Here is a 12,276-nt window from a genome sequence, read left to right on the forward strand (position 1 = left end):
AAAGAATGGTTGGGAGGGAGCATGAAGAATCATTTTCACACATGAATTGGCACCTCTGAGTCCAGCCCTTAAATTCATTGAAAGTCTTTGGGATGTGCTGGAGTAGACTTTATGGAGTGTTTGGCTCTTGCATTGTCAATACAAGATTGACAATGCAAATTGATGCACCTCTTGATGGAAATTACATCACAACAGTTATTTTTATCAAAAGGTTCATACATTTTTGGTCAAGATTTTTTTTTTTTTTTGCCTGGGCAGTGTATTTTAAAATGTGACCCAGGACCACAAAACCAGTCATAAGTCACATAGGTATATTTGTGGCAATAGCCAACAATACATTGTAGGGGTCAAAATTATTGATTTTTCTTTTATGCCAAAAATCATTAGGATATTAAGTAAAGATCATGTTTCATGAAGATATTTTGTAAATGTCCTACCATAAATATATCAAAAATGTATTATTAGTAGTAATATGCATTTCTAAGGACTTCATTTGGACAACTTTAAAGGCGATTTTCTCAATATTTCGCCTCCCGCAATATGCACCCTCAGATTCCAGATTTTCAAATAGTTGTATCTCGGCCAAATATTGTCCTATCCTAACAAACCATACATCAATGGAAAGCTTATTTATTCCGATTATGATATATACATCTCAATTTAAAAAAATTTTACCCTTATGACTGGTTTTGTGGTCCAGGGTCACAAATGTACTTTATTCTTGTGATGGAAAAGCTGAATTTTAACATCATTACTTCAGTCTCATGATCCTGAAATCATTCTAATATGCTGATTTGATCTCAAGAAACAATTCTTATTATTATCAATATTGAAAACAGTTGCGCTGTTTATAATACTTTTGTAGAAAAATTCAGGATTCTTTGATGAATAGAAAGTTGAATAAAAGCATTCATTTCTTACAAAACAAATCGTACTGTGCCAAAACTTTTGAACAGTAGTGTACTCCATATAAACAAAACTAATACTGAAGGAAACAAATGCGGTGAAGCAATGCAGAAGGACATGATGGGACAAGAGAAGGACAGAGAGGGAGGGAGAGCAGGATGAAGAATGAGGTGTGAAGGGGTGAGGAGAAGGGAGATGAAGGACACATTAATTATTTAGACTCTTGGGATGATTGTGGCCACTGTAAATTCATAGTCAAAGGACACTTTTTAAGGAGGTCCTCTGGCTCCAGCCTTCTGTAATCTTAAGGAAGGAGATGCAAATCAGCTTGTGTCTGTGTGTGTGTGTGTGTGCGCGTGTGTGTTTGTTGCTGTCCTAGACCATTCCATCCAGGCAGAGCATAACTAAGGGTGACAGCAGTGAGCTTGTAAAAGACGACAGCAGGGAAAATGGAAAACAGGGATATAAATGACCCTCTTGTTATAGTTGTCCTTCGTTTTGGATTTATGCTTGTTGCACCAACCTTTAAGTTGTAAAATATACCAACTAAAAGGTCCTTGCATATTGTCCATCCCACTGTGTTACAGGTGAGTCCGTTCCAGGAGTCCCAACACATCTGCCCACCCTCCACGGAGACCATCCAGTCTCGCTCCCCCCTCTCCGAGACACAGGGGGGCAGCCTGAGCAGTGCTAGCTCCCCGGGCCGAAAGTCTGCCAGCCAGCGGCGTTCATGGCAGGACCTCATCGAGACTCCCCTCACCAGCTCCGGCCTCCATTTCCTGCAGACTCTGCCATTAGAGGACTCCGTTTTCGTCGATCCCAGCCGAATCATGCCCGTCGAGCTCCGCCGCCAATCAACGCTCCCCGCCCAGCACGGGCTGCCACCTGAACACTACCTCCCGCCCCTTACACCCACCCAACTCAGCCAAAAACCCATCACAGCTGTAGGAAGAGGAGAAGGAGTAGAAGGAGGTGGAGTAGGAAGCAAGCACCGCAGTTTCACTTTGCCCCGTGACAGTGGTCTTCATGCCATCCTGGCTGCCAGCAGTGCAGCTGAACACGCAGATGCACAGCGCTACCACCTGGGCCGGGCCCATGCCAGAGACACAGGTCAGGAAACATTTCCTAACTTGCCTTTGCCTATTATGCAGAGGGAATTTAGTGGGTGAGTTAGCATGTGTAGGCAGAGGTGAGTAGTTACTGCATGTTTGCCCGTGGCATATTTTGTCCAGATTAGGGAGTGACAGTGTGTCATGATATTATTGATTTCACTTACATATCTTTGTATGAAACCAATAAACATTGTAAATAAATTGTATTAATATAATAATAAGAATTATATTAATTATATTATATACATTGTTGATATCATTAATATTATTATATAAATATTAATAACATTTATTAAGATTCATAATACAATGTTCCTTGTTTTAATAGCAATCAACAAATCTGAATATTTGAATAAATATTATGAATATTTGAATAATCTTGATATTATTATAATGATTATAAATAATTTATAATTATTAATTATTTGTCCAATACTAATTATTTTTGTTTAACAAATATGCTTAATTGATTTTAATTGTTTTATAAATATTTTATGAATAAGTATCATTATAATAATAATCATTATAATAAATAATATATTTTATTATCTTTACAGATTGTTATTTTTGACATATTTATGAAAATGTGTGTGTGTAAAATAATTTTTTATCTTTGTTAAGCTTCACATTTCTTTTTAGATTTTTATTTAGAAATAATATTATTGATTTGAATGTACTAGAAGGCATTACAGTCACAATAAGAATCACAATCTTGCACTTCTGTAGTTTTGGGAATGGCTTGATGGCAAGCTGACAATAACTGTATTCACTGTTACATTGTTGTTTTATTAGGGAGTTATCATGATTGAATAATTTTTTTGCAAAATATTATTGAGAGGATGCTGCATTTTGCTTCGCTCCAGTTATTTGTATTGTTGACTGTAATGATAAACATATTGCTGCTTGATTCAGATGCACTGTAGCTGCAAATCTCAGCTGAATACACATCTCCCTTAAGACTTCCAATAGCTTCATATTAGATGCAGTCCTACTAATCCAACGTGACAGCTCTCATCCCTGTCTATCCTTTTTCATCCCTCCTTTCTGTTCAACACATTCACCGCTCTTCAGAACTGTACTGTGCCTTAAAGCACACGAGGAGGAGTCCCTTCAGTCCGTGTTAATGTCTTCTCAGGATGGAAGCAGAGGAATATGGCTTCAGGGCCATTTGCTCTCTCTTTCTTCCATCCTGAGCTCCCTGATAGTTACTCTAAAGTGTATAACAGCTAATATGATCTTTTCAGTAAACACCACATCTAATTGTATTGTTTTTTACTATAACAAAGGTTTTCAACCTTAGAGATGAAGAGATAGAGCTGAGAACCCATTGTGTAACACTGAGTCGGATTTTAATCCTGGCCTATAATAACATGCCTATAATAATATAGTACCATATTCATGTATTTCATTGCTTTATGATGATTTTTCAAATAACCATTACTAATATACAAAACTATATACTTGTGCATTACATTTTAATTTGAATACATTGCATTTGTGGTGATATTGCAAGTAACTCTTCACTGCCCTCTGTAGGTCCAGAGTGGGAGCGCAGGCACCAGGCTGACTCATTGGGGGATTTGTACAGGGCTCTGGAGAGGACTAGTCTATCATCTGTCAATGAGCACAGGCCCTCTTCCCGATTAGAGTACAAGCGATCATTCGTCCGTCGCTGCAATGATCCGTTACTCAATGAGAAGCTGCACCGCCTGCGGATCCTTCAAAACTCGTTCAAGGTGCGGCTTTCTGGGGACACCGGTTGCAGAACTGGTTTACTGCTTTCCCTGAGCAACAGGTCCACAAAAAACCCTCTTTAAAAACATAGCATAAGTGAAAGATGTGTAGTTCAAATTCAAATTCCAACCTAACGTATACCATTCAAAAGTTGGTCAGTACGATTTTTTTTAAGTATGCTATGCACACTAAAGCTACATTTATGTGATTAAAAATACAGTAAATACAGTAATACATTTAAAATCATGGTTTTCTGTTAATATATTTTAAAATGTAATTTATTCCTGTGATGGAAAAGCTGAATTTTCAGCATCATTACTCCAGTCTTCAGTGTCACATGATCTTTCAGAAATCACTATAAATGCTGATTTGCTGCTCAAGAAACATTTCTTAAATATTATGTTGAAGAAGCTGTGCTGCTTAATATTTTTGTGAAAACTATGCATTTTTCAGGATTCTTTCATGAATAGGAAGTCCAAAAGAACAGCATTTATTTGAAATAAAAATTCAGAGGGAAATATATATTTATATATTTATATATTATATATATATTTAAGAAATATTTGCATGTATGTACTGTGTATATATATACATATATATATATTTTTTTATATATAATTTATATTATATATAAATATTCATATTTTATATATATTGTAAATATAAAACATTTTTCTTAAATATATACATGCATGTACAGTACACACACATATAATATGTAAACACAAAATGTTATAATTGATTTGACTGCACTAATATATATATTAGTGCTGTCAAATATATTAATAGACAAATCAAAATCTAAACTTGACTAAACTATTTTTTCCTAATCATTTTTGATAACACTTTACAATAAAATTCAATTATTTTAACAGCAGTTGATGCATTAGACATGAACTAACAATGAACGGTACATTGGCATTTAATAATATAGGTTTTAGTGTTCCCATTTTTAAAATATACCAAACAAAATCTAAACTTGACATCATCATGCATGGGAAAAAATCTCCTTTTGTTTTTCACAGAAAAAAATCTCTGTTTTAAGTGACATGTGCATTGGTAGATGAGACCATAATATTCCTAGCCTAGAAATCTATACGTACCCTAGCGGCAGAAAATGTATTTTGCCGCGAGTGTAGTCTAGCAACTCTCGGTAGACCTGAGAGCTGGAAAAACCAAAGTCTGGTCAGGCCAATCACAGCGTGTGTAGAGTCGGTGGGCGAGCTTAACATAATGACGGCACGTCACGGCAGAGTTGCGGAGGTTCTGCGTGCTACTCGTAAACAAAGAAGCCGACGAACAGCTGTCTTTTGAATCGGCTTTGGCCACGACTCTGGAAGACTTGGAGTTAAGCTTTTCTTTGAGAAAAGAACATAGAACGGCACTGAAGTCATTCTTAAGAAAGGAAGATGTGTTCAAATTTTGCCTACCGGATACTGCGAAAGTCTATCCACTAACGTTAGCTCCGCTTCACCTTCTTCTTTGCTCTGGTTGGTTGTGGCGGTCATGGCGCTATCCAATTGCGTGCAGAGGGAATTTGAAAGACAACCGTTTATCCCGCCCCTCGGATTGAGCCCTGTCAATGGTGAATCTCCAGACCCAACATCTTGATGTGGGTCTGGCTTGTCAGGCTATAATATTCCGCCTAAAGCAAGTGACCTTCAGTGGGTGAAACTTTTTTTGTGGAAGATGCCATGACGCTTCTGCTTGGCAGCTTTAAATGCACTACATTTATTTTTATTTTTACCAGGGGTATTTATATTTCAACATTTTTGGACATTTGCACATCAACTTACACATAAAAAATCTTTGTGCTTTCAGCTTTGAAAAAAAAAATCTTTGTTTTATGTCTCATGATCATAGACATGTGTTGCATAATTTAAATCGCATCATTAATCGCCGTGTCTTGTTTTGACAGGACATCCCTCTTCAAGAGGCAGAAACTAAGATCATCCATCGGGATGTGTAGCCAGAGTTACAAGAGAACGCAGCAGGGCACAGCACCAGTCATTTCATCTGCTAAAAAAAGATTCATTCTCTTTCCCTGGAGGGTTCATCTTAGTTGCTTTTATCAAACATCTACAGCTTTCTTAAGGAATATTTCTCATTCTTTTACTCCTTTACAGCGTTCATGAATTTCCTCTCGTTGCACTCACTTTCTTTTCTCTATGTCATCGCACATGATAATAATGGCATTATTTTGTATGTACAGTTTTTTTGTGTTTGAAATAACGACTTTGGCCTCCATCTGGGGCCAAATAACTGCACTTCAAATGAACTCTACCCTACAGTAGTCTTTTATGACTGAAAGAAAAAAACACATAGGGAAAGAATAAAACTACTGATATAGAAATTATTTTGTTCTAAATCTGATTTGCATGACCATTGTCTGGTTAATAGATTTTCTGTCTGTGATCTGTCTTAACTGAGAGTGTTGATTCCAGCTTCTCTGAAACTAACAGTTTTCAATGGTAAATGTTACTATGACTGTAAGAGAAGAATTGACAGGATATAATGATTGCGTGTCTGTGTGCGGGTGTGTTGAAAGCCTAGGTTTGTTGTATATAATGTATGTTGTAATATTCTGACCGTTTGCACCCTAGCAGCAAGGTTCTTGCAATAATGTTGAACTAAAACGATTAATTAGTTTGACACTGTCTATTTTTGTAAGCATGATATTTATTGAGATGTTTGTACATTGTTTTGTATGCTGAACTATGTGTTATCTGAAGATAACGGCAAGCATAAATCCCTTTTAATGTGTTCCTGAAATATCTTTAACAAAATGAAACTTTCATGTGAAAGCACCAGTGTTCCAGTATCTCCAAAAAAAGGATTCAATAAATTGTTTGATGTTTTGACATTAGTTTAAGTTCCAATGTGACTTGTATGGTCTCCCATGAACATTTTGATTTATTTTTATGGCTGGGGCATCAGGACAGTTCAGTGGATTTTATTTCTAAAATATTATGATTTTATGATTTGTGGAATATCCAAATTAATGCACTGCTCTGCTGCAGTTCTTCTGACAAAAAGGTTAGAAAAATATATTTTTTACAAAGAAAAAACTGAAAAAAGAAAAAAGAAACCCCCCCCCCCCCCCTTGTTACGACATGTTACGGCCTTGGCTGATATCGTGATGATGACAGCTGGGCTGTACTTACATTAACCTATATCCAGGCGCTGCCTATGATAGGCATTCAGTGCACATGCCCACAAACGTGCAATACCCAGTTTAGTTCAGTTGGCAATTAAATGCTTGGAATAAAGCCAGCATTATGAGGGTAATGGTAAGGATTCAAATTAGGGCACCCTTATTGAAAGTGGTGAGAGAGGCTTTCGTTAAAAGCTAAACACTGTCTGTATTGACTGCAGTTTCATGCTCAAACAGAATTACCATGGTACCAGTGTTGGGGAAAGTTACTAAGTAATGCGTTACAATATTGCGTTATTCCTTAAAAAAGTAACGGACGCAATGACGTCATCATTTTCACAGATTCATGTTTTTGCATTTCAAACCCATTTTCAAAATGTTGCATTTTCAATGTAAATGAATGGCCAAAACGCATAATTTTTTTTACGCTTTTAGTTGAAAACAGTGTTGTGTAAACAGCCCCTAAGCCTTAAGGCCAATTTATACTTCTGCGTCGAGTGCACGCAGAGGGTACGGCGTACCCTACGCATAGACGCGTTGGATACGCCGTACCCTACGCCGTAGCCTGACGCGCACCTCTCCAAAAATGTAACAACGCGTCAATTCTACGCGGACCGCAAGCGCTGTGATTGGTCTGCCAGAACCCTTCCCTCAGGTCAATAAATAAATAAAAAATCTGCGATAGGAGTGTGTGTGTGTGTGTGTGTGTCCAGAAATTGGATGATAGTTCCTTACGTCTGCTATAACACACTATTTTGCAGTCCAGCGATTCTTTATGGTAGTAAATAAATACATAGATCCGCTGAATATAGTTTATTTATTTTCTCATTAAAACCAAAGATGTTAATCAGTAATTGTATATCAAGAACAGGGACACATTAGGGTATATTTCGTGAATGAAGTCTCCGCAACAACAATCGCTTGCTGAACCACCGCTGCTGAAAACAGCGGCCACGAGCTCCGCATAGTTTCACAAATGCATTCCAGCGCCAGATCGCCTTATTTAACTTTACTAATCAACTAGAGATGCTAAATTTGTATTCGATACAACAACTCAAGCTGCAAGAAAAGCCGCTCTCTCACTGCTGCTGATATTCCGACATGAATGTACAGATTCTACACATCAAGCTGCTTCTTCTTCGGCTGTTGTCTTGATTACACCAACATGCCCGAGGACACTCCCTTCTAGCGTCTGCATGTGGAATTGCACATTGACGCAGACAACAGCGCAGAAGTATAAATGCTCACGACGGCGTCGGCTACGCGCGTAGCCTACGGCGTACACTACGGCGTACACTCGACGCAGAAGTATAAATGGGCCTTTAGACAGAAGGAAATGCAAATTCACACCTGTACAGTAGAGGGCGCAACTCAAAAAAAAAACTTTCAGCTGTGCTGCCATTCTGGCTTGCAGAAAAATAGGACAGGAGAAGAAAGTTCAACACTCTTACTTCAGCAATAATAATAATAAAAAAACGTGATGTTTATCTAAAGTAATTTTGGCTTATTAATATGGTTGAATTGGATCATCGAAGGCCAGAAGCAAATACATTGGTTAATAAAGTGATATTAAATACATAAAGTACGCTGTTAACCCTAACCCTCAAAATACTTAATTGGTTTGGGTAGGACAAACTTAAATTAAACAAATTAGTTCAGTTCAATCAACTGTTATGAGTATTTAGAACTTTCTTTTTCTTTTGAGTTCACAACACTGACATATTTCACATAAATGTTGAACTGTTTCATTGTTTTGAGTTGTATGAACTAATTTCCTTTAATTTAAACTTAATTTTAACTGAAACTGGGCTGGCATTTTTTATTTTCCAGTATGCTTTGCCCATGGCACTCGAAAGGGAGAGTAATACTAAAATTAAAATAGTGTGTGTGCAAGAATAATGGTAAGGGCGATTTATTAGTGATTAATTTCTGTTACCTCTCCTTGAACTGTCACCTTATCGTGGTGGAGGGGTTTGAGTACCCAAATGATCCTGGGAGCTATGTTGTCTGGGGCTATATGCCCCTGGTAGGGTCTCCCAAGGCAAACAGGTCCTTGGTGACGGGCCAGACTAAGAACAGTTCACAAACCCCTTATGACTACAATTCCAACAAGGACCGAGACGTCGCCCGGCATGGCGCAGCCGGGGCCCCACCCTGGAGCCAGGCCCGGGGTTAGGGCTCGTATGCGAGCGCCTGGTGGCCGGGCCTCCCCACATGGGGCCCGGCCGGGCTCAGCCCGAAGGAGTGACGTGGGGCCGCCCTCCTGTGGGCTCACCACCTGCAGGAGGGAGCGTAAGGGGCCGGTGCATAGTGGATCGGGCGACAGTCGAAGGCAAGGCCCCCGACGACCCGATCTCTGGACGCGGAATCTGGCTTTAGGGATGTGGAATGTCACCTCGTTGGCGGGGAAGGAGCCTGAGCTTGTGCGGGAGGTCGAGAGGTACCGACTAGAGATAGTCGGGCTCACCTCCACGCACAGCTTGGGCTCTGGAACCACACTTCTTGAGAGAGGCTGGACTCTCTACCACTCTGGAGTTGCCCATGGTGAGAGGCGGAGAGCTGGAGTGGGTTTGCTTATAGCCCCCCAGCTCAGCTGCCATGTGTTGGCGTTCACCCCGGTGAACAAGAGAGTCGCTTCCCTGCACCTTCGGGTCGGGGATAGGTCTCTCACTGTCGTGTGTGCCTACGGGCTGAACGACAGAGTGCGCCCGCCCTCTTGGAGTCTCTGGGAGGGGTGCTGGAAAGTGCTCCGACTGGAGACTCTGTCGTTCTACTGGGGGACTTCAACGCCCACGTGGGCAGTGACAGTGACACCTGGAGGGGCGTGATTGGGAGGAACGGCTCCCCTGATCTGAACCCGAGCGGTGTTCTGTTATTGGATTTCTGTGCTAGTCACGGCTTCTCCATAACGAACACCATGTTCAAGCATAAGGGTGTCCATCAGTGCACGTGGCACCAGGACACCCTAGACCAGAGGACGATAATCGACTTTGTGGTCGTCTCATCTGACCTTCGGCCGTATGTCTTGGACACTCGGGTGAAGAGAGGGGCGGAGCTGTCAACTGATCACCACCTGGTGGTGTGTTGGATCCGATGGCGGGGGAGGAAGCTGGACAGACTCGGCAGACCCAAACCTACTGTGAGGGTCTGTTGGGAACATTTGGCCGAGCCCCCTGTCAGAGAGATTTTCAACTCCCACCTCCAGCGGAGCTTCGACCGGATCCCGAGGGAGTCTGGAGATATTGAGTCCGAGTGAGCCATGTTCTCCACCTCCATTGTCGATGCGGCCGCTCGGAGCTGTGGCCGTAAGGTCTCCGGTGCCTGTCGAGGCGGCAATCCCCGAACCCGGTGGTGGACACCGGAAGTAAGGGATGCCGTCAAATTGAAGAAGGAGTCCTATCGGGCCTGGCTGGCTTGTGGGACTCTGAAGGGAGCTGACAGGTACCGGCAGGCCAAGCGGCCTGCAGCCCGGGTTGTCGTGGAGGCAAAAAATCGGGCCTGGGAGGAGTTTGGTGAGGCCATGGAGAAAGACTATCGGTTGCCTCGAAGAGATTCTGGCAAACCATTCGACGCCTCAGGAGGGGGAAGCAGTGCCCTACCAACACTGTTTACAGTGGAGATGGGCACCTGTTGACCTCAACTGGGGATATCGTCGGGCGGTGGAAGGAATACTTCGAGGATCTCCTCAATCCCACCGACAAGTCTGAGGAAGCAGTGGCTAAGGACTCGGAGGTGGACTCTTCCATCACCCGGGCTGAAGTCATCGAGGTGGTTAAAAAGCTCCTCAGTGGCAAGGCCCCGGGGGTTGATGAGATCCGCCCTGAGTACCTCAATTCTCTGGATGTTGTGGGGCTGTCTTGGCTGACACGCCTCTGCAACATTGCATGGCGGTTGGGGACAGTACCTCTGGACTGGCAGACCGGGGTGGTGGTCCCTCTTTTCAAGAAGGGGGACAGGAGAGTGTGTTCCAACTATAGGGGGATCACACTTCTCAGCCTCCCCGGGAAAGTCTATGCCAGGGTACTGGAGAGGAGAATTCGGCCGATAGTGGAACCTCTGATTCCGGAGGAACAGTGTGGTTTTCGTCCCGGTCGTGGAACACTGGACCAGCTCTATACCCTTTCCAGGGTGCTGGAAGGTTCATGGGAGTTTGCCCAACCAGTCCACATGTGTTTTGTGGATTTGGAGAAGGCATTCGACTGTGTTCCCCGTGGCATCATGTGGAGGGTGCTCTGGGAGCATGGGGTCGGCGGCCCCCTGCTTAGGGCTGTTCGGTCCCTGTACGACCGGAGCAAGAGCTTGGTTCACATTGCCGGCAGTAAGTCAGACCTGTTCCCGGTGCATGTTGGACTCCGGCAGGGCTGCCCTTTGTCACCGGTTCTGTTCATAATTTTTATGGACAGAATTTCTAAGTGCAGCCAAGGGCCGGAGAGTGTCCGGTTTGGGGACCATACGATTCCATCGCTGCTTTTTGCAGATGATGTTGTCGTGTTGGCCTCCTCAGACTAGGACCTTCAGCGTGCACTGGGGTGGTTTGCAGCCGAGTGTGAAGCGGCCGGGATGAGAATCAGCACCTCCAAGTCCGAGGCCATGGTTCTCAGTCAGGAAAAAAAAGGGTGTATTGCCCACTTCAGGTTGGTGGAGAGTTCCTGCCTCAAGTGGAGTGAGAGAAGGATGGAACGGGAGATTGACAGACGGATCGTTCCAGGCACGTCCCACCGAGAGGAGACCCCGGGGAAGACCTAGGACACGCTGGTGGGATTATGTCTCTCGGCTGGCCAGGGAACGCCTCGGGGTTCCCCCGGAAGAGCTGGAGGAAGTGGCTAGGGAGAGGGAAGTCTGGGCGTCTCTGCTTAGACTGTTGCCCCTGCGACCCGGCCCCGGATAAGCGGAAGATGATGGATGGATGGATGGATGGATAATTTCTGTTAATGGGTTTTTGGAGTTACCATCATGGTGACAAGTGGCGCTTGGTTTGAGAGCAGGTAAGTTACATGTTTTCAGTTGCTGTACTCATTCAGTAAGTGCGGTACCATGCTATTGTTAACATTCTCATTCAACTCTTTTGAGTTCTGACAACTTATTAGGGTTTACAGTGAAGGAAACAACTCATTTGATTTGCAAGAACTCAAAATAAAAGTTATTTAACTAAATATTTTATGTTAATTGCTATCAAAATGTATAAGTTAGATAACTCAGTACTTCAAGTTAGGAGCAATTAACATGCATGAGTACAAACTCAAAACCTGATAGTTCTGCTTACTTAAAATTGGAAACATAACTCAAAAAAATGTGAAGTAACTGATTACCTCAAATGTTTTGAGTTAACCCGACTTATTCAGGTTTACAGTGTATATTTGTGTTTTTTTA

The 12,276-nt window shown here is 42.2% G+C and overlaps 1 protein-coding gene across 2 annotated transcripts in view; it reads left to right on the plus strand.

The window, feature by feature from the left end:
* cnksr2b (connector enhancer of kinase suppressor of Ras 2b) overlaps positions 1-6,617 on the plus strand; it is a 45,061-nt gene extending 38,444 nt beyond the window's left edge. For both annotated transcript variants that reach the window (XM_079834337.1, XM_079834338.1), the window contains exons 20-22: positions 1,494-2,016; positions 3,555-3,754; positions 5,671-6,617. In XM_079834337.1, the coding sequence (XP_079690463.1) occupies positions 1,494-2,016; positions 3,555-3,754; positions 5,671-5,721 (774 nt within the window). In that variant the 3' untranslated portion in view covers positions 5,722-6,617. The remainder of the gene's footprint in view (positions 1-1,493; positions 2,017-3,554; positions 3,755-5,670) is intronic.
* Positions 6,618-12,276: the final 5,659 nt, after the last annotated feature.

Source organism: Gobio gobio, assembly GCF_949357685.1.
Source record: "Gobio gobio genome assembly, chromosome: 14".
Lineage (NCBI taxonomy): Eukaryota > Metazoa > Chordata > Actinopteri > Cypriniformes > Gobionidae > Gobio > Gobio gobio.